The sequence below is a fragment of the Aulonocara sp. 'chitande type north' Nkhata Bay genome, linkage group LG11 (genome assembly GCF_057382095.1).
Source record: "Aulonocara sp. 'chitande type north' Nkhata Bay isolate Kocher_YH1m ecotype deep benthic linkage group LG11, A_spYH_male_GT1.1, whole genome shotgun sequence".
Lineage (NCBI taxonomy): Eukaryota > Metazoa > Chordata > Actinopteri > Cichliformes > Cichlidae > Aulonocara > Aulonocara sp. 'chitande type north' Nkhata Bay.
Window position 1 is genome coordinate 13,883,790 of NC_141354.1, and position 18,537 is coordinate 13,902,326.

Consider the following 18,537-nt stretch of genomic DNA (forward strand, 5'->3'; position numbering starts at 1 on the left):
CTTAATCAGGCAGGGGGAAACAGATTGTCCACTAGATGGCGACAGAGCATGTCTAATAAAGAAGAAAGAACATGGCTATGAAGGCCACTCATTATACTTCTATTCATTTACTTACTTTGAAAACCCCTTTAACGCTTACACAAGATGCTTTATGTGAGCTCCCTTTTTGATATAAAAACCAGCACAACTATTTTCAAACAATAAAAGTGAAAAGACAGCACTTTGTAACCAGCTTTTACGTCCCCTCAAGTCATCTTAAAAGACAGAAGCTACGGAAGTTTCTGGATTGTTTTTGTGGATGCAGTGGCACCCTGTGTTCACTGAACATAGGTAATGTGAGGATTTCCACTTTAAGGTTGTCTGTTTTTTATCCCACGACACAGAGTGACACATTTTTATTTATTTTTTGTTCATTGTATACTTTTTTGTTGTCTTTTTCACCCTTGTATACAGCGACTTAAACCTCAAATTCTTTTCTACATTTTTCCAACAGATGAGGAAATCAGCAGTTGATACATAACATGGTACACAGCCTTTTAAAAAGTGGTCGACTTCTTCTCTCGGGTGCTCCCTTTAGGGGTCGCCACAGGGATCTGCTCCCATCTCACCCTGTCCCTAGCATCCTCCAGTCACATGTATGTCCTCCTACACTACATCCATGAATCTTTGTGGTCTTTCTGCCCCCTGACCGCTCCATATTCAACAGCCCTATGCCTCGTTTACACATTTCCAGCTATTCCTCTCCAAATTGCTCTGATATGATCATTTCTATCTTGCTAATCCTTTTCACTCCCAGTGAAAATCTTCATTCTTCTACTACTTCCAGACCGACCTCCTGCCTTCATCCAAACATCATAGCAGGTCTCACTACCACTTTGTCACAAACCACCTCTGACACTCATCTCCACCCACTTCACCCTGCCTGCACTGTATTCCCCACCTGTGTTGTAAACTGTCCGTTGTGTCAGAACGTTGACCCAAGGTATTTAAATTCATCTACCTTCACTACACCTACTGCTTGCAGATTGTTACACCCATGAGGTGAATCTTTCCAATTCTTTACTCCTTAAAACATCTTTCAGAAAATCAGACACACAGCGTACAATGAGAAGCGTATCCAGTTAAGCCTCATTCAATTGTTGGAAACAACACAGCTCACTCTCAACAACTACATCATTTTTGTCTCTGTATTACTGCCTTCGGTATACTGGTATTGTACAGCAGGCCTTAATTTGAAACTTCATAAAAAGCCCCTTTGTAAAAAAGTAAGAAGTAAAGAGCACATAGGTGTTTCAGCATTTCTTTTATAGAAACATGACTCTCTGAACAGTGCAATCCACTACACTCTTTCAAAAGGCAAAACATGGAAACGAACAGATTTTGATGAATTCCCAGCAGCACCCTAATTACTCATGAATACATGGATTTCATATAATTCACACAAAAGCACACAGGGTTAGGCCGGCCACAGTAAGTGACTAACATCTACATCAATGTTTGACTCAGACATACAGTACAGGAATGAGGAGTAATGTGAGACATTTATTTGGGAATAGGTTTGTGCTACTATTTTACTTAGATACATTCAAAACTACTAACATAAAAAAAGACCTGTGTGTCAATGACCAATTTCTGTCGTGAGCAGCTGGGTATCACAGCTGGTTAATATCGATTTATTCATTTTTATTTTTTATTTTTACACAGTGTGCAGTATCACAAAAGGTAAACTGATTGAAATGAAAGTGGCAAAACCGTATATATATATATATATATATATATATATATATATATATATATATATATATATATATATGTTTTTGAACGTGGGTGTATGGGTTGAGGGGCGGATTGAAGATCAGTAGCTCAGGTAGAAAGCGCCACACCTCAGATCAGGTGCACACAGACTACTCTTTGTTTATCTCTCTAAATAAACAACAGTAGGGTGTTGTGGGTTGTCACGAGTCCCAGTGCTCATCCTCTGCGGTGTCTGTTGCTTGCAGATTTGGGAAGTCGGTGTGTTCTGGCTGACATCTAGCAGTCGCAGGCACGACCTACAGAGACACACACAAAGGAAAGCATGGTTGACTTTCTTCCTGAAAATATGATCGCCAACATGAGGCACAAACGGGGTCCTTTAGTAGGGTCTGCATGACTTTGCTTTAATCTGCAATATAACTCAAACTGCATTTTTTAAAAAAAAATTAAACCTCTAGACTTTAGAGAACACTGTGACAAAACATTGCAGATTTAACTGGGATCTTGTGACAGCAGTAAACATATTTAGAGAAGTAACTACTGAAAAGTGTGACTTTTTTTTTATTAGGCATTAAAAAAAGGAAAGAAGAAGCAAAATACAAACAAAATAAAAAACACCCCCCAGCTCAACCCCATCATGGCAAGTGAGGCCATAACAACGTAGCAATCATAATTTTATGTAAAATGATGAATGTTTGTGGCTCTTTGTAGAAAATCCACTCTTTGTTATATGCTGCTCATCATCTGAGAATGAACGTCAGAAAGAGGAAGAGTGTGTGGGCCTGTGAGTGGAAACTGCCTAACAGTGCAGTATGTCCCTGTGGGATCCTGCTGAGTTGCCTGTATACACACCCAGTGTTTTTTTCCATATGGGCCACCTGTGTGTTTGTCCTATATTAAAGCTGCTAAAATCAAAACAGCTTGGCCTCAGTATCAACAGCTCCAACACAGAGTATACAAATTAACAATATTTCTGTGTTAAAAAAAAAACAAAAAACGCTAAAAAATGCAAAGTTAAATGAAACAGCAGTACTTTTTGCCTTCCTCTCTCCTTCCCTTCTCTGCCTGCCAGACTCCCAGAGTCCCTGCACCTGTTGAACAGCGAGGTCTGTGCCATCTCAGTCCAGCACTATGAGCGTTTTCCATTCTGTGTCAGTGTGTGCGTGCGTGTGAGAGACACATGGGGATGTCTACAGTGAAGCAGATGAACCGAGTATATATAACTTGAGATCTAGGCAGGATGCCAAGTGGGTGATAAAATTGTGAATATGTTGATAAGAGAAGAAGTTGTTTATCCGGCTTCACACAACTCATAGGTATGCATTAAAAAGCTGAAATAGAGTGTCCTATACAGGAACAAAATATTCCATTTCCAATATTTATAACTTCATCACATGACAGAACATCAAACTTTTTTCCTCTTTTTCACTCAGTTTAACTGTCTAATGAGTGTTTTTGTTATAAACATTTATGTGGTTGTTCCCCCACTTAGAAGAACTTTATCTTTGCTCTCTGAGAGGAGCCTGCACACTGTGCCGAATGGGACATTAAATGGACTGGCCTGTAATCGGACACACGTGAGGCTGACCAGTCAGTCACTGATTCAGGGTGAGAATGCTGGACAACAGTCTCTGGCCGGTCGACTGGTGCACCTTTAGTTTGTGAACCAGTTAATAAGGTAAAGAGTGTTGTCAATGGGGCGACCGTGGCTCAGGGGGTTGGGAAGCGTATCTGTAACCGGAAGGTCGCCGGTTCGATCCCTGGGCTCTCTGTCCTGGTCGTTGTGTCCTTGGGCAAGACACTTTACCCTACCGCCTACTGGTGTTGGCCAGAGGGGCCGATGGCGCGAAATGGCAGCCTCGCTTCTGTCAGTCTGCCCCAGGGCAGCTGTGGCTACAACCATAGCTTGCCTCCACCAGTGTATGAATGCGAGAGTGAATGAATAGTGGTATTGTAAAGCGCTTTGGGTGCCTTGAAAAGCACTATATAAATCCAATCCATTATTATTATTATTAATCAGGATGTATGCATTACCTTGATCGGTAAGCATCTGCTGAGCATTGCTTCCTGTCCTCCGCCTGCAAAGAGAAGCAAGAATTCAAGAATTGGGGTTGAAAAAAACAAAACAAAAGCCTAACATGACTTGCAAGATAATATTTGATATGCGGTGCCATTAAGGTCCGTCCACACTGGAAGTGCTTTGTTTCTTGTGCATTGCTTTGAAACTGAGGGCTGGTTGCAGATATTCGAGGCTCCAGTTGTCAGGAGTATCCTGTGCTCTCATTGGCAGTTGCTTCAATCGCTTAGCTGGAAGTGCCACACAAAATGTGAGAAAAGTTTATCTCAGGTCCTGGCCGCTTCATGTTGCCAGCGGTTATTTAACCTGTAGTCACTTGTAGTCAAATGTGATCACTTTCTGTGGTCTCTGGTGGGCACATTGCTGCAAAACATTTCCGGTGTGGCCGCAGCGTTAGTTTACTCCTGTTACACAGATGTTTTTTAAATATTTCGATGACAGATCACCTCTTATTCTGGTTGAACTTGCACCTGCAGTGGCCGCCTGAAGTGAGAGAAAAGAAGCAAAGATGACTGCGTGCCTTTGATGGAGTCTATTTATAGCTGTGCATATATTTGTATAATGCATGTATCTGTGAGTATTTTGCCACTTACTGAGAAGGATGGTGATGCCAATGAGACAGAGAACGGCAGCTAGGATGAGGCCTCCGACACGCAGTCTGTGATAGTCTGCACGAACACATCATGTTAGCCATTAGACAACAACAACAACTTGAAGTAAAAAAAAAAAAATAGTCAGACAAAAGGTCGAGACTGAAATCGATGCACCAACAAGTAAATAAATATTATAGACATTTACCCAACAATATTTATATTGCATTCTTCTTTTATATAAGGGTGCAACAATCAATATAAGGCATCATCTTCTTACTTTAATCAACTGACATAAGACAGTAATAAATTTACAGATAATTACCAAAGGTGAAGGGGTCATCTTCCGCTGTAGGAACAGAAATAAAGAGGATCAGTTAAAAGCAGACACACGGGAAACATTCAGAAACATCTAAGTAGTGTTATCATCAGTGGTATTATCAGAGTTACTAAATCGTGGCATGCCTAAGTGTCAGGAGGACAGGTTTCAAACATTAGGCTCTATTGAATCTGACGTCCAGGACTGTACTTACCGTTCTGTTCTTCTGCGAACACCAGGGACACAACTGCAAGGGATCAGACACAACAGTGAAACAGAGCCAATCTCGTGCTGCTGATAAGAGATCTTGAAAGTGGAAGCTGATGTTAAACTATTTCATGCAGCATTCAAAGAAAGGCAATGAAATTCTCTCAGTGGCAATTCATAAATACCCCTTAAAGCTTTCGTATTTAAAATTATAAATAAAGCTCCGTTTCACCAAATATCATCTCTAGTTTCCACTTGATGAAGCCTCGCTTCATTACCAATGGAAACTACACTGTCAGAAATTAGTTCCACATACGGTGCTGTGAAAATGTATTTCCCCCCCACTTCCTCATTTATTGTTTTTTTTTTAATGTAACATATTAATGACACTTAAATGTTTCTGATAAAACATTTTATTTTTAGACAAATATAATCAAAGTGAATACTAAAATGCAATTTAAAAAAAAAAAAAAAAAAAGGATTTTATTTATCATGGGAGAAAAGTTACCCAGACCTATTTGACCCTGTGTGAAAGAGTTTGGTTTGAGGTCACAATAAAATATCTCGATCAGTTTTCACTCAAGATTGTTTTTTTTTGGGTGGGTGGGTGTGGGGCGGGGGGGGGAGGGGGGGGGTTGTATTTTGAGCCATTCACAGGTGGACACGTGGTATATCTAACTGAAGTGTTCTTGAGCTTTAGGACATGAACTGATGGATGGACATTCTCCTTCAGGACTTTCTGGTAGAGAGCAGAAAGCAGCCCAGACCATCACACTACTGCCACCATGTTTGACTGTTAGAATCTCGTCAGTGTTTAGAATATTTTCTGCAAAGTTTTGGGGGTCATCAAGTTTTTTTTGGTAAATGTGAGAAGAACCTTTGGGTTCTTTCTGGTCAGCGGTGGTTTTCTCCTTAGAACTCTCCAATAGATGCCATTTTTGCTCGATCTTTTTCTTGTTGTTTAATCATGAACTCTGACCTTAACTAAGACTAAGTGAGGCCTGCAGTTCTTTAGTTGTTGTTCTGATTTCTTTTGTGACTTCCTGCATGATTTCTCCAATCATCAAGTATTTTTTAATTTATGATTTAATAATTGAGGCAATTACTTTTTCACACAGGTAGGTTTGAATACCCTTTTCCCTTAATAAATTACATCATCATTTAAAAAGTGCATTTTGTATTTACCCAGGTAGTCTTTGTCTAGTTTTTCAATTTGATGTGCAAGAAAAAGGAAAATCAGAAAGAAGCATATACTTTTACACAGTACTGCATTACTGTAAACCTAATTAAACCAAGACTGAAATGGTGACCAGATGATATCTGTAGCCACTCATGAACTCTGCTGTTTATTTTCTCCCCCCACCACGTTATCAGGAGTCCTCAAATATTTGTACAATGTGCTGACAGGAGAGAGACTTGCAAGCTCTGTTAGAAGGAAGTGAAGCTAACTGGTCATGCTTTCCGATTTAACAAATGAATGAAAATAACTTAAGTTTTTTTTTCTTTTTCTAAAATGAGAAAACGTGATACAATTTTTTCCCCCACACTATATTAAAAGACTTGAGTTTTACTTACTTGTCATTAACACCAAAACACAGATCTTCAACATCTTCAGGATTTACATAAGGACAGAAACACAAGCTCTAGTTAGTTGAAACATCCAGAACTTCATGTTTCACTTGTGCATGCATGTTGACTGAAACCATTAACTTCTAGTCAGTACAAGGCTCTGGCTAGTACCAGCCAACAAAGTCAACAGACATGATGCAACATTTAGCCTCACAGTATTTTCTGAGGGGCAGTAAAAGGACTAAACACACAGAGATACGCTTACAGGACATGCATCTGTCCCCTTTGAAGCACACACAAAGTCAAATGATCAAATTCAAATGGATACAAAGTGGCCCCTCCTGCTTTATTTTCACACACAGAAACTTGAGCTGATGTTGATGGACACAAAGTGCTCTAATGGAGCCTCAACAGGAGAATTACATCTCTCGTGCATACTGCATTGCACTGCTGCCATCTTAAAGCACCGAAGCATTAATGTTCTATAGCCTGAATATAGACCACATTCTAATGTCATCATGCATTATATATTGTGTGGCCACAGCTATGGTGACTGTCCAGGTGTTTGAAGTTTCCTGTCAGTTTTTTTTAAGTCTTCTTTGTAAATTAGCTTTCACTTGCAGATAAACAGGATAAATCCACAAGAATATGGTAAGTGCACTCAAACTTCACAGCTATTTCTGTCTGAAAAAACAAGAACAAAACAACTGAATTCAACTTTTTTTAAAGGTGAACTGTGCATTGGCCAATTGAGCTATTTCTACTGTTGCCTGAGGAGCTTGGAAGAAAAGCATCTGGACTTCTTTAAGTTTCTTGAAGACGTTTCTCCTGTCATCCCAGAAGCTTCCTCAGGTCTAGGAGCAATGGTGTTCCCTTAGAAGTGAAGAAGATTCTCAGATGAGAGGTGAAATGTCTTCAAGAAACTTGGAGAAGTCCAGATGCTTTTCTTTCCAAGCTCCTTAGACTAAGACGACCTAGATACATCTATAAACTTGTGTCACTGTTTATAGAGAAATGTATTTCCAGAGAAGGGCACCCATATTAAACACACTATCTGAGGTATTTGTGCTGTGTGAGGTGGAATATCGGAGCAGGGGTATCATGTGCTCTCAGAAAGGACACGCCTTAACCCCCTGCCCCTGAAAGAAAAAAACCAGGGCAGCGATTTTCCACTTGGCATAAACATTCACACATTGGAAACCTTTAAAAAGTCTGGCATCCCCTGACATCCTGAGACAATGGGTTGGTCTGAGTTTTCAGTCATAGACTATAAGACTTTTGCAAAGATCTGGGATCTTGACAGGATTAGTTTTTTTTCCCCCAAGACTGCAACGAGATTCTTTTTGGGATTATTCTCCATCATGCTCCTGGTGGAAATTTACAAGAAGAAAAGCTGTTGATCCATGGGGGAGAAACAGAAGCAGCGTTTAGTAACGACTGCCTTGGATTGAATGTTGTTTGCATGAGGCCAGACACAAAAGTTAAGATAACATTAAAGAGAGAGGGCTCCGACTGAGCTTTGCGGCCACCTTACACCAAACAAACCAGATGGGGGACACAAATTTAGCAAAACTGTCATGTATGCCCTGCAGCATTTGTCTGTGAACTGAAAGGCTGCCATAAGAGGAGATCTGAGTGCACCCCTAGTTACTTGTCAAATTTGATGCCCCACTTAGCTTGTCTAAACTGTCCTGAAACCAGTAACAGCTTACCACTTACCCCCCTCTGTTTTTCATGAAACTACTATTTCCTGTAATTTCATGAGAAACATGAGAAATTATTGATTTTCTCCACCATACTTGATATGGGAAAGACTATCTTTGGATTTTGGACTGACAGACAAAAACAGACACCTGCCAATGATCTGATGGGTCTGTGAGAAAATCTGTATTTTTCACGTGTCATTTTATATACAAAATTATTAAATTGGTCAATTAATCTGGTATCTTCTAGCATTTTTGCTTGTGTGAAAGGGAGACATGGTGGTCACTATAAAGAATGTAAGCAAGAACAATGTGTCTCCCTGTTCAGCTGGTGGTATTTCGGAGTTTGGCAGCAAAGAGGAGAAAAAGAAGATCAGGACGAGCGCCTCCATCACAGTGCCTCCCCACAGCAACCCAAGGCGAGCCAGGGGGAATGCACAGTTGCTGGAAATAGGCCAACAACCACTGGAGAATGGTTTACCTAGTTAGAAAGGCACCGAGGGAGAGAGAAAGGTGGGAGAAACAAAGGCAAAAGCAGACAGAAAGACAGTAAGAGAGAACAAAGATGGAAAAAAAGAAGGGCAGCTGAAAGGTCAGGCAGGGGAGAGAAAGGTGGCGCCTCCCAGCTCCTACTGAAAGATCATATTCTAATGCAAATGTTAGTGTAGGGTGGGGCGAGGCAGTAAGTGATGAAGGTGTGTATCCCAATCATTGTGTTCATGACTTGCAGAAACATAAGAACAAACCACCTGGTGTGTAAGTAAAGTGTTCAAACTTGGCCAGAATATGCGGATTGTTCATGAATAACTCACATTTACACAACTACTAGATTTTTCATGTATAAAAAGAACAAGAAAAGCTGCAGATCTTCAAATTGTAAATGCTGGAAACATCAATCTATATTGTATTTTTGTTTAAAAACCTACAAGAGTCACTGGCTAATCATCCTGTTGTTTCTGACCTAATTTAGTTATGGTTTCAGGCCACTTGGAAATTACAAATGTTTCCAGAGAACCACTAAAAACCTATATTCACAACTGCGGGCACCAACTCCCCGTGGAGCTTCTTCTGCTCCAAGGATAAAGAGCTTTCTGTTCTGGCTCTCCCCGCCTGTCTCCGACTATCCCTCGCGTTTTGTTGTCAGCTCTCGGAGCATCCCTCTCCCTCCTGACCTCGGGAGTGCTTTACACTCCGTCTCATGCTCTCTTGCTGCGTCCTTTCACCCATTGCTTCTTTCACTTCATCTTCTCTGTCCTCATCAGAAAGTGTTCAGCAATCGCATGTTTGTTTAAACACTGCTGTTTCATACAGCTCTTCTGTTTTTTAAGCTCTTGTTACCCTTCCAGCGCCCTCCAGTCAGTTTAGACCTCTCCTTTATTCTCTACACTCTTCAGTTCCTGGACACGCTTCGTCACGTCCTTGCACTTTCCCCAGCATTCTCTCGTTTATCCCTTCCCTTACAAATTCCCTTGAAGATAGGCTCTCTACTCTATACACTCGAGCCCATGGTGAGCTTCCCTTTTCCGCCCAACACTCCTTCTCCTCCCTTTTCTACAAGTGAGGTTACGCAATAAACTTCAGCTACGTTCCACTTCGACTTCTGCTAACAAGTAAAGCTTCTGCAAACTGATTTTTAAGTAACGTGAACATTTTGTGATCAGAATTTTTTCCTTGTGTTGGTGCTACTGCAGGAAAGATCGTAGGGATCCAAAATACACAAGGAGCGCTCCTCGGCTACCATTCAGTGTCAAGAAGATGATCTTTGGGGAATGAAATGAGCAAAGCACACAAACATGTGAGCACCTCGGCTTTGAATGTGAGCCAACTGCCAGTTCCACCAGATCATGCTTAAGTTGCTTAACTATGTTTTGAGCCATGAGGGTAAAGTACAAAATGAATCAGTGATACAAGTACGCGTGTATGAAAAACACACGCATGCAGTACGTTATAACTACACTCTAAGTCTTAATATCAGAGCTTCCTCTACTGTGTGTGTGTTTACAGCATGTATGACTTGGTTTCTGTCTTCTAACAATCCCCCCACCCCCCGTCCACCTGTTTGAATGCTGGACACTGGTGTGCTTGGGGTCATGTAATGCACTACAAAGCCAGCTGCCTATTTTCAGAGGCATTTTTTTATTCCTAAATTAGAAGCAGTGAATTCCAGTATGCAAAACATCCTGTACGAGTCACACACCCACAGGGAAGTCTTTGTCCTCGAAGAAACACACTGCACACAGTGTGAACCTGCTTTAACCAATACTTTTCCTCTACTTGCCCAAGACAGAGCAGAACCTCCCTTCACTTTGTGACTCCGGCGTTTGATGATTTTCCAGAAACGAAAGGCTGGAAACGAAATGTGTGATCACAAATGCAAGCTGAAAACAGCAACCACAAAATGGGCTCTGTTGTTGCAAAACTGTGTGGACTCCATTGACAAGTAAAGAGAAACAAGCAACAGAGAAAGGAAGGAAGAGGCATGAGGTGGAGGAGATCAGCACTGGCAAAGAAAATGAAAGAGTGACAAAACTGAAAAAAAAGGGAAAGAAATACATCACATGACATAAAGTTTTGAAGTAGGATTTAAGCTGACAGTGAGTGGGAGAGAGGAAGATGAGGGAGAGTGCGGTTGGGTAAGAGAGGGGAAGAGGAGGGACACAGAGAGGGAGTGGAGCATACTAAAGCCATGAATCACTCATGGAAACCACAGTGAGCGGCTAGAAACAGTCTTTATGTTGTAGAGTCATACTCAGCAGATCAACAAAGACCGTACATTTCCATAATTTAACCTCCTCTTACACCCATCAATCTCCCAAGTGCTGACTAGCAGCTGCTCAAAACAAAATTTTTTGGAAGACCTCTATCATCTGTTTCTCTTCCAACATTATCCCAGAGAAGGAAAGGAAATGCTCTGAAGGTCACAGTCACATGGCTGATCTAAAATCAATGTCTTCTTGTTGCAGTTTCTAAATTTGTGTTTGTCAGCCACTGAACTGATGCAATTAGGAAAGGTGAGCAGCAAGTGTGCCACCTAAGAGCGCTTCCTCGTCCTCCCTTTTCTCTCCACTGCTGGTCCCGTTTTCTTTTTAGGCTTTTGTAATTTACATGAGGAGGAGAGGACGTCCAGACAAGTCTGTCTCAGCTAAGAAAGGAAAGAAAACGCCATTGCAAATACTTTGACTATATAAGTGAAGTTATTATCATCACAAAATCATCTTATTTAGCTTCTGTCCTGTCTTCTTACCATCTCTTCTATTATATCACCAGCCTATTATCCTAATGTTTGCCCCCTAGCTTATATCACTGGAAAAACAGGGAAGAACTGTTGGGAGAGAGTTGATCATCATTTTCCACAGAGTACATTTGCTCTGCAGCACTCCCATCACGTCTTTGCACAACACATTTCACAGCCTCACTGTGGTTATTTGGTTCTGTGGGGGCTTTATTTTGGTGGAAAGTTAACTTATTTGCTCCATATCTGAATTCCTTGTGCTCTTGCAGAGTCTTCTTTGCACATGCACAGTCTGTATCTGAAACCATGACGATCAAATGATTGCTTTGATAAATTAGCAGCATGCTATGCATGTCCTGTGCAACATAATCTGACTGCCTGTGTCCTTGTCCCACTCTGTCCTGGTGGCACACAGTCACTCCTGCTCTTATCAGCTGGTCACACATACCATTTTGCAGTCCTGTTAAAAAAAGACTGTGTATACAGCCTACAGTATGAGCACGTTAGAAAAGTCTAAAGTAGGAAAGCTTACAACCGAAAACGGAAAAATAATGTGCGCTTTGTAAAAATCCAACTCCTTATTGGTGCGATAAAATATGCCGCAAATATTCCTTTGAGTTTTTCCTCTTATCTGATGAATTTAAACAAGGACCTATCTACAAAAAGCTGGTGTACATTAAGCCTGTTGAGCACTTAAAAAAATAGCAAAGAAGGTGATGGACACACGCACGCAAATAAGCGCGTGCAGTCCCGTTGTCCTGGCAACGGGACTGCACGTTGGTGGGCACGTTGGTGGGCTCGATGGAAACGGCCAAATAGACGTTATAGGCGCCTGACGCTCTGTTTTTCCGCCTACGTTGTATTTACTCGTCTTATTTGAACCTTTAAGTGTAGAAAAACACAATAACAAAGTTTTTCCCCCCAAAAGTTCTTCTTTTCTAAGATGACAACCTAAATGTGACGTGACCCTACAATTAGCCCGGAATGAGATTAACGCTTTCAACTGACGAAAAAAACGTAACTTCATCAACAAATTTCCGCAACTAAGGATAGACGAGGGCGTCACTGCTGTGTGAAATGTGAGCTAATTTATTTGTTTCGGCACTTACCTTTGTGTTTAGCAGCGACAAGCAAATCACGAGGAAATTTCTCACGAGCGGACGGATACGTGACACTGAAACTGCGACTTCTCTCCACGCGCTGCGCCAACACCCTGCCTTCAGCACTCCGTGACACTCTACATGTTGGCTGGGTTTTAGGGAAAAGGGGGCAGAGTTTAAACTGCTGGAGCTTTGTTGCCGTATCCTGATCCCAGGTCAGTTTTTGGGGGTTACGTTTGTCAGCAGAAGGGTTGGCGGCTGGAGAAGAGCTGGGTGTGGAAGCTGATCCAGAGTCAGTTGTAGGCGCAGAGTTGGAGAGGAGGGGAATGTTTGCTTGTGGAGAAGGAGACGAGGTTTGTGGGGTCGGGGTTGGCTTTTCCTCCGCTCTGTGATGTATGTTTACAAAAACGGGCAGTAATAATTTTATAAGTACTGTAATAATAGCATTTGTCACCATTACAGTTGAATATGAAATAACGTCTTATTTTACTGCTGGAAATGAAAGTTTGCTAATTTGCTGTAGGGAAGTTATGAAAATGAGACTCTTGGTTAGTGACACCAACATTTATTTTGACTTTAATTTCGAATTGACTCAGGATATTTGACAGAATACACTTTTCATGATTATTCCAATAGTTTAGAGTTTGACAGCATCAGTATGGACAACTGATCAAAACAGCAGGTAGTAATGCTAAAATGCTAACTGTGTATTACTTAATCAGCTTTACACAATATTAATAACTAAAGAAGCACCATATGGCAGACTGGATATGATGCATGGATGAGTGTGTACTTACAAAAATAAACATCAACGTATCAGCACAGAAGTGGACATTTACTTTTTCTCTTTGCATCTCCTTCTAGCAGACCGGAAGGAAGTGATGTCAAATTTGAGCAGTACTTGATTAAAAAAAAAATAGGATGTGTCTTCACACAGGTATCTGAGCAGGTGAGCCTCCTCTGAACCCCCCTGCTCTCAGGAGGCAGTCAATCTCTCCGCCCCATCTCCTGCCAGCTCTTCTTTCAAGGCCAAAACCAGTTTGTCAAGCATCAGATCAGATTTCACTGCTGTTGTCAGTATGTTTTCTACAAAATGACAGAGGAGCGAGAGGAAGTAATTAGTGAAGTTTCAACAGAAAGACGGAGATGGAGACAATAAATAAGAGTCACTCAATTAGGGCTGTCCCAAACGATTATTTTGATAGTCGACTAGTCACCGATTATTTTTGCGATTAGTCGACTAATCAGATCATGCATCCATTGAACGTAAAACGTACAGCTTATTGCACCAGCATGCATCTGCTCTTATATAACTATCATTAGCTTACAGCTTTAAGTGTTTAAAGTATGTGCTAACTAAAAATAAAGACAAGATAGTTTATTAAATTTAAATGAAATTTGCAGATTGTTTCGGTGAAGTTTAATAAACTCCTTGCTATCTAAAATATAACAGGACACCGGAGTATATTCTCAAGCATCTCACACTTCTGATAATCAGTTGTCTGCTTGACGTTTATTCAGCTGTGTATAAACTATAACTTTAATCTCAGCCAAACCGATTTACTCAGGAACAAATACTGAAAAAAGCCAAACACTAACATTTTTAAGTTATCTAAGTGACTTATATTACATGTTTAACCTGAGTAGCGAAAGACGGCGGTGGGTTTGAAAACGATTTGCCGGTCCGGTGTTCTCACGGGCTCTAGTGAGCCTTGAACCCCGGCTAACTATCGAGCTAGTGGGTAACAGACGTCTCTGAAAACTTCGGAGCACTTTTGAAAATATGTGGTGTCTTGATAAACTGAGCAGATATTTCAAGTTTACACAGCTACATTAACATAAAATATGTTAAACGTTTATTTTGTGACCAGAAAGAATAATAAGAGTAACATTAAAACTAAGTAGCTGCCGCCATTGTTGGAAACTGAGCTGGGCTGCACTATGAATTCTGGGACACAGTTTCTTCTTCTCCGGGGTTTAACGGCAGTTGGCATCCTTGTACATGCAGTGCTGCCATCTTCTGTTTCAGTCCGTTATTACACTCTTAAATCCTGCTACTTATTCCTGCGTCTTTTGGGATCTTACAAAGCTTCAAACAACGCGTCGACTATTAAATTAGTCGTCGACGATTTTGATAGTCGACGTAATCATGACTAGTCGACTAATCGTGGCAGCCCTACACTCAATTTATTTTACAAAGTGAGGCTTAAAAAAGACACAAAAAGAACAGCTTACCCTCTCTTCTTGCATTTGCCATCTGTGGAGAGAAACCATGATGTAGTCAGTCCCAACTCAATTACAGTGACCTTTTTTTTCTACAGAGGTTCAGAGGCACATTTTTGTCCATGTGTGTGTTTTTGTTGCGATTACAGTACTTACAAAGCAAAAAACCGATTCCTGCACTGATCAACAAGATGGCAAAGACCAGTCCTCCAATCCGTAGGCTTTCATAGTCTGTTTGATGCAAAGCAAACACATCCGCAAATCAAGCAGAGAACCAGCACATTTTCATTTATGATATGGATTAAACTGAACAGAATACACATTGTCATACTCTGTTCTTTTATAACTTTTTAATGAGCACATATTATTGATGTGGTAGATTTCAAATTGTATATGATAAAAGAAATAAGAGCATGTACACTTACTGTAAACAAATGAATCTTCAGACACATGAAGGAGGCGATATAAGAGAGGGAAAAAGAAGTTAGTGACAAATTTGAAGTAGTCGTGAAGTGTGACAGCATTTGGTTTCCTTGAACCAGAGGAAAGAGAGAATGTAAAGCAAATGGAAATAAATAAATATGGTGTAGTAATGACATTCTGTGAATTATCAGTTGAGTAGCTATTATTAGAACTAAGCAAACTGATTTATCTGCTCTGCGATGACCTTCTGCAAACAGTTTGACTCTAAAAATATTAGTCAGGGCTGCAGAAGAATGACTTTGATTGTAGGGAGAAATACATTTGTGGATGGCTTGTTTATAAACCAGGACTGCGACAAACCCATTCTCAAGGTTAGGTGCACGTAGTTTTGACCTTACTTGCTTCGGCTTCCACAAAAAGGCCGAACAGCACTGCAAGAGAAGCAAGGGTGATAAAATATGAATTCTATGGATTTTATGTGGACTTTGTCTTTAATGTCATTTTCTGCATTTCTGTTTTGTTTACCTGTGAGAAAAGCCACAAGAGTGAGATGGCCCATCTTCAACACAACTGAATGAGACAGATGGAGAGAAATGGTGAGACACGATTGCGAGACATCACTTTTTCTCACATGCATACATAAGAGAGCCAAACAGCGCACGCTCTGCCCTCTCCTCGGGAAGATTGCCCTTGCCGTGTGAGAGGTCGGTGTCTCGTCAGCAGGGATGCACTCCGAGTGTTTGGAGAGTAAACAGCGGATCGCTTTTTGTTTTGGGGAGGAACCCAGCGGGTCCTTTCCCTCAGCCTACGCTCAGCTCTGCAAATGTTCATTGCAACTGGATGAATGCTGTCATGTGCTTTCCAGTATCGTTTGTTTTGGAAGTAACATGCTCAGTGGAAAAAAAAAGAAAGAAAAGTTTTGCAGTCTTTTAAAATGTATGGTGTCTGAGGAAATTAACCTCAGCGTCATCCCCGAGTTCTGAATGACCTTGGAAGACCCCTGGGCTGGCAAGAGTCAAGGCATTCTAGAAATTTAGCACCTTTTCTCTTATTGGCTCTTCTCTCTCTTGCTAAAAGTGATTTTCCATCACTGTTTGGATTTTTAACAGCCATGCCTCTTTTCAAACCACGCACAAAACCCAGCAAGATAAAAGACACCTCGTGCTTTTAAAACACATCAGATTTGCCTGTCAAGAAGATCAAAAAACACCTTGATGCATAAATATGCCGTCTGATTTTTTTTCACCATGCATTGATCCAAAATCACAACTGCACAGAGTGATAACGGAGTTTACCAGGAATGGGAGAATTTCTGAAAAAACCCATCAAAAATGAAAAAAACAACAACAACCCCAAAACAAACAGACCGTGGTTGCAGTGGACACCTTTCTCAGTTTCACTTCAGCTCTTTGTAAGCTATAAGTTTGTAGTTCTCTATGGCTCACCGATGGACCAATGTCAGCAAAAACACAAGTAGTACGAGGTAGGTAGACCGCTTGTTTGAAGCTACATTCAGACTGCCAATGCATCGCCAGTGCACTAGAATGGCTGAACCATAATTTGCCCATCAGAAAACAGAGCAGCAACATGTTTCGTTTTTACAAGATCATTGATTTGATCTATCCAGAATTGACTTTTCAATTCTGAATATGCAAAGAAGACACCAAGACAAAAAACATCCTAAATATGGAAAAAGATAAAGTTTTGCAGTCTTTTAAAATGTATGGGGTCCGAGGAAATTAGCCTCAGCGTCATCCCCGAGTTCTAAATGACATTGGAAGACTCGGTGCATAAATAAACCAAATATCCTAGATGCCCTTAACAAGTCTACAAAACAAAAAAGATTGGCTAAGCACTCTCTTAAAGCAAGCTCAGCACACCTACACCATCACCGAACAGCAACTACAAAGAATCATAACCTTGGCGCCTGATTCCTAAGTCCTAATTCCCATTGTACCTCGCTGCACCATACCTGTGCTTACCTGAGCTGATGGTTCAGTGGCAGTGGTGTGTGCGGTGACAATGTTCTAAGACACTGTCTTGTTAAAAGCGTCTTTCTTATTTTACCTGACTAAGTGCTCCCTCCTCCTCCTCCTCCTCTTTATTTGGGATATAAACAATTGTGTGTACACGTGTCCGGTGTGGATATGAGATTGGCTGCTGTGTTGACGCATTTACACATGTATCAGAGACCAAAGTCACTGTTGCTACATAAACATCTGCGTGTGTATGGGGATAGCAGGAACAAAGCCTGTCATAATGTCCCTCAGAGAGGACATTCTTAAACGTAGTTGAGAAACTCTGTTATATATGTTGATAGACATTATTATCATGCTCTAAGCTAAGCACTGCTTTGAACTGCAAAGGATGCTTTGACATAACGGTGAGTCGATGAATCCTTTAAATAGACTCATTTGCTGTCCCTGCTGCTTTCAGAGTGGATAGAAGTCAGGAAAATACACACACCAACTCCCTGACAGTAGCATATAGACCACCTTGCTAGCAACAGGTTAGGTCCCTTTTGCCTTCAGTTCTTTAATTTCCGAAAGATCAGCAGTTTCTGAATTACTCAGACTGTCCGGTCATGTCTCCTTCAAAGTCACTTACATCACCTTTCGTTCTCATTCTGATGCTGGTTTGAATTTCAGGGGGTCATCTTGACCATGTCTACATGCCTAAATGCATTGAGTTTTTGTCCCAGGTTGGATTTTCTAGCGTATTTACAGAAACACTAAATCAAGTTGAAGCTTCAGCTCCCTGCACAGGTTTTTCTATGGATTTGCTACGGATTGGCTAAGCCCCTCCATGATCTTAATGTGCTTCTTCTTTAGCCCTTTCTTGCCTTGGCAGTATGTTTTGGGTCACTGTTATATCATGAGACCCATCTACTAAAATATAACAGAATAGCTCTTTATTGTCATTGTACATGTACAATTTGTTCTGGCTGAGGGAAATAAGTTCTTATGGTAATCCACAACCAGTGAGGCAAGACCTTGCTTGGAGATTCATACTGAGGGCGATTGATGGTCTTTTTTTATATTTCTTCCATTCCTGAATAATCACAGCAACACTTGTCACCTTCTCGGCAAGCTTCTTGGTGATGGCCATGTTGCTCAGTCCATTGTGTGTGTTTATAATCTTGTCCCTTACATCCTTTTGCATGGGATGGAAGAAATTGTTTCTGCGGACAGGTGTGCTTTGCACATATAATGAGTTGCGATCAGGATTGATTGATCAGTGGGTCACATGGGCACACAGCCAAGCTGTGGGAACCAGAATTCTGGCTGTTATTCGAGATCAAATACTTATTTCAGTCAGTGACATGCAAACCGTTTTATA

General features: G+C 41.0%; 1 protein-coding gene and 1 long non-coding RNA gene across 4 annotated transcripts; both read right to left on the bottom strand.

The window, feature by feature from the left end:
* Nucleotides 1–1,284: 1,284 nt before the first annotated feature.
* On the bottom strand, nucleotides 1,285–12,772 carry fxyd3 (FXYD domain containing ion transport regulator 3). 2 transcript variants are annotated; one of them, XM_086310674.1, is made up of 9 exons: nucleotides 12,562–12,772; nucleotides 11,252–11,362; nucleotides 6,524–6,557; nucleotides 4,956–4,988; nucleotides 4,748–4,771; nucleotides 4,426–4,500; nucleotides 4,279–4,315; nucleotides 3,790–3,833; nucleotides 1,285–2,051 (listed from the first exon to the last, which is right to left on the bottom strand). In XM_086310674.1, the coding sequence occupies exons 3-9, from the start codon at nucleotides 6,555–6,557 to the stop codon at nucleotides 2,032–2,034; spliced, it is 267 nt and encodes an 88-aa protein (XP_086166800.1). In that variant the 5' UTR covers nucleotides 11,252–11,362; nucleotides 12,562–12,772; the 3' UTR covers nucleotides 1,285–2,031. The 2 variants fall into 2 exon arrangements, with proteins under 2 accessions (XP_086166800.1, XP_086166799.1); XM_086310673.1 differs by lacking the exon at nucleotides 11,252–11,362 and having other exon boundaries at nucleotides 12,562–12,751.
* Nucleotides 12,773–13,605: 833 nt separating this feature from the next.
* LOC147318630 (uncharacterized) lies at nucleotides 13,606–17,309 on the bottom strand. Of its 2 annotated transcripts, none has more exons than XR_015131474.1 (7): nucleotides 17,181–17,309; nucleotides 15,724–15,768; nucleotides 15,597–15,629; nucleotides 15,201–15,307; nucleotides 14,932–15,006; nucleotides 14,788–14,809; nucleotides 13,606–13,638 (listed from the first exon to the last, which is right to left on the bottom strand). It is a non-coding gene; the product is annotated as an uncharacterized LOC147318630 (long non-coding RNA). The 2 variants fall into 2 exon arrangements; XR_015131473.1 differs by having other exon boundaries at nucleotides 17,171–17,307.
* Nucleotides 17,310–18,537: the final 1,228 nt, after the last annotated feature.

Excerpts from the sequence above, each read along its gene's own strand:
- fxyd3 (XM_086310674.1), bottom strand. The coding sequence starts at position 6,557 with ATGTTGAAGATCTGTGTTTTGGTGTTAATGACAA. Across the intron at positions 4,989-6,523 it reads TGTTTTGGTGTTAATGACAA|TTGTGTCCCTGGTGTTCGCA; the intron begins GTAAGTAAAACT and ends GATCCCTTGCAG. Across the intron at positions 3,834-4,278 it reads AAGTTCAACCAGAATAAGAG|GCGGAGGACAGGAAGCAATG; the intron begins GTGATCTGTCAT and ends TTCTCTTTGCAG.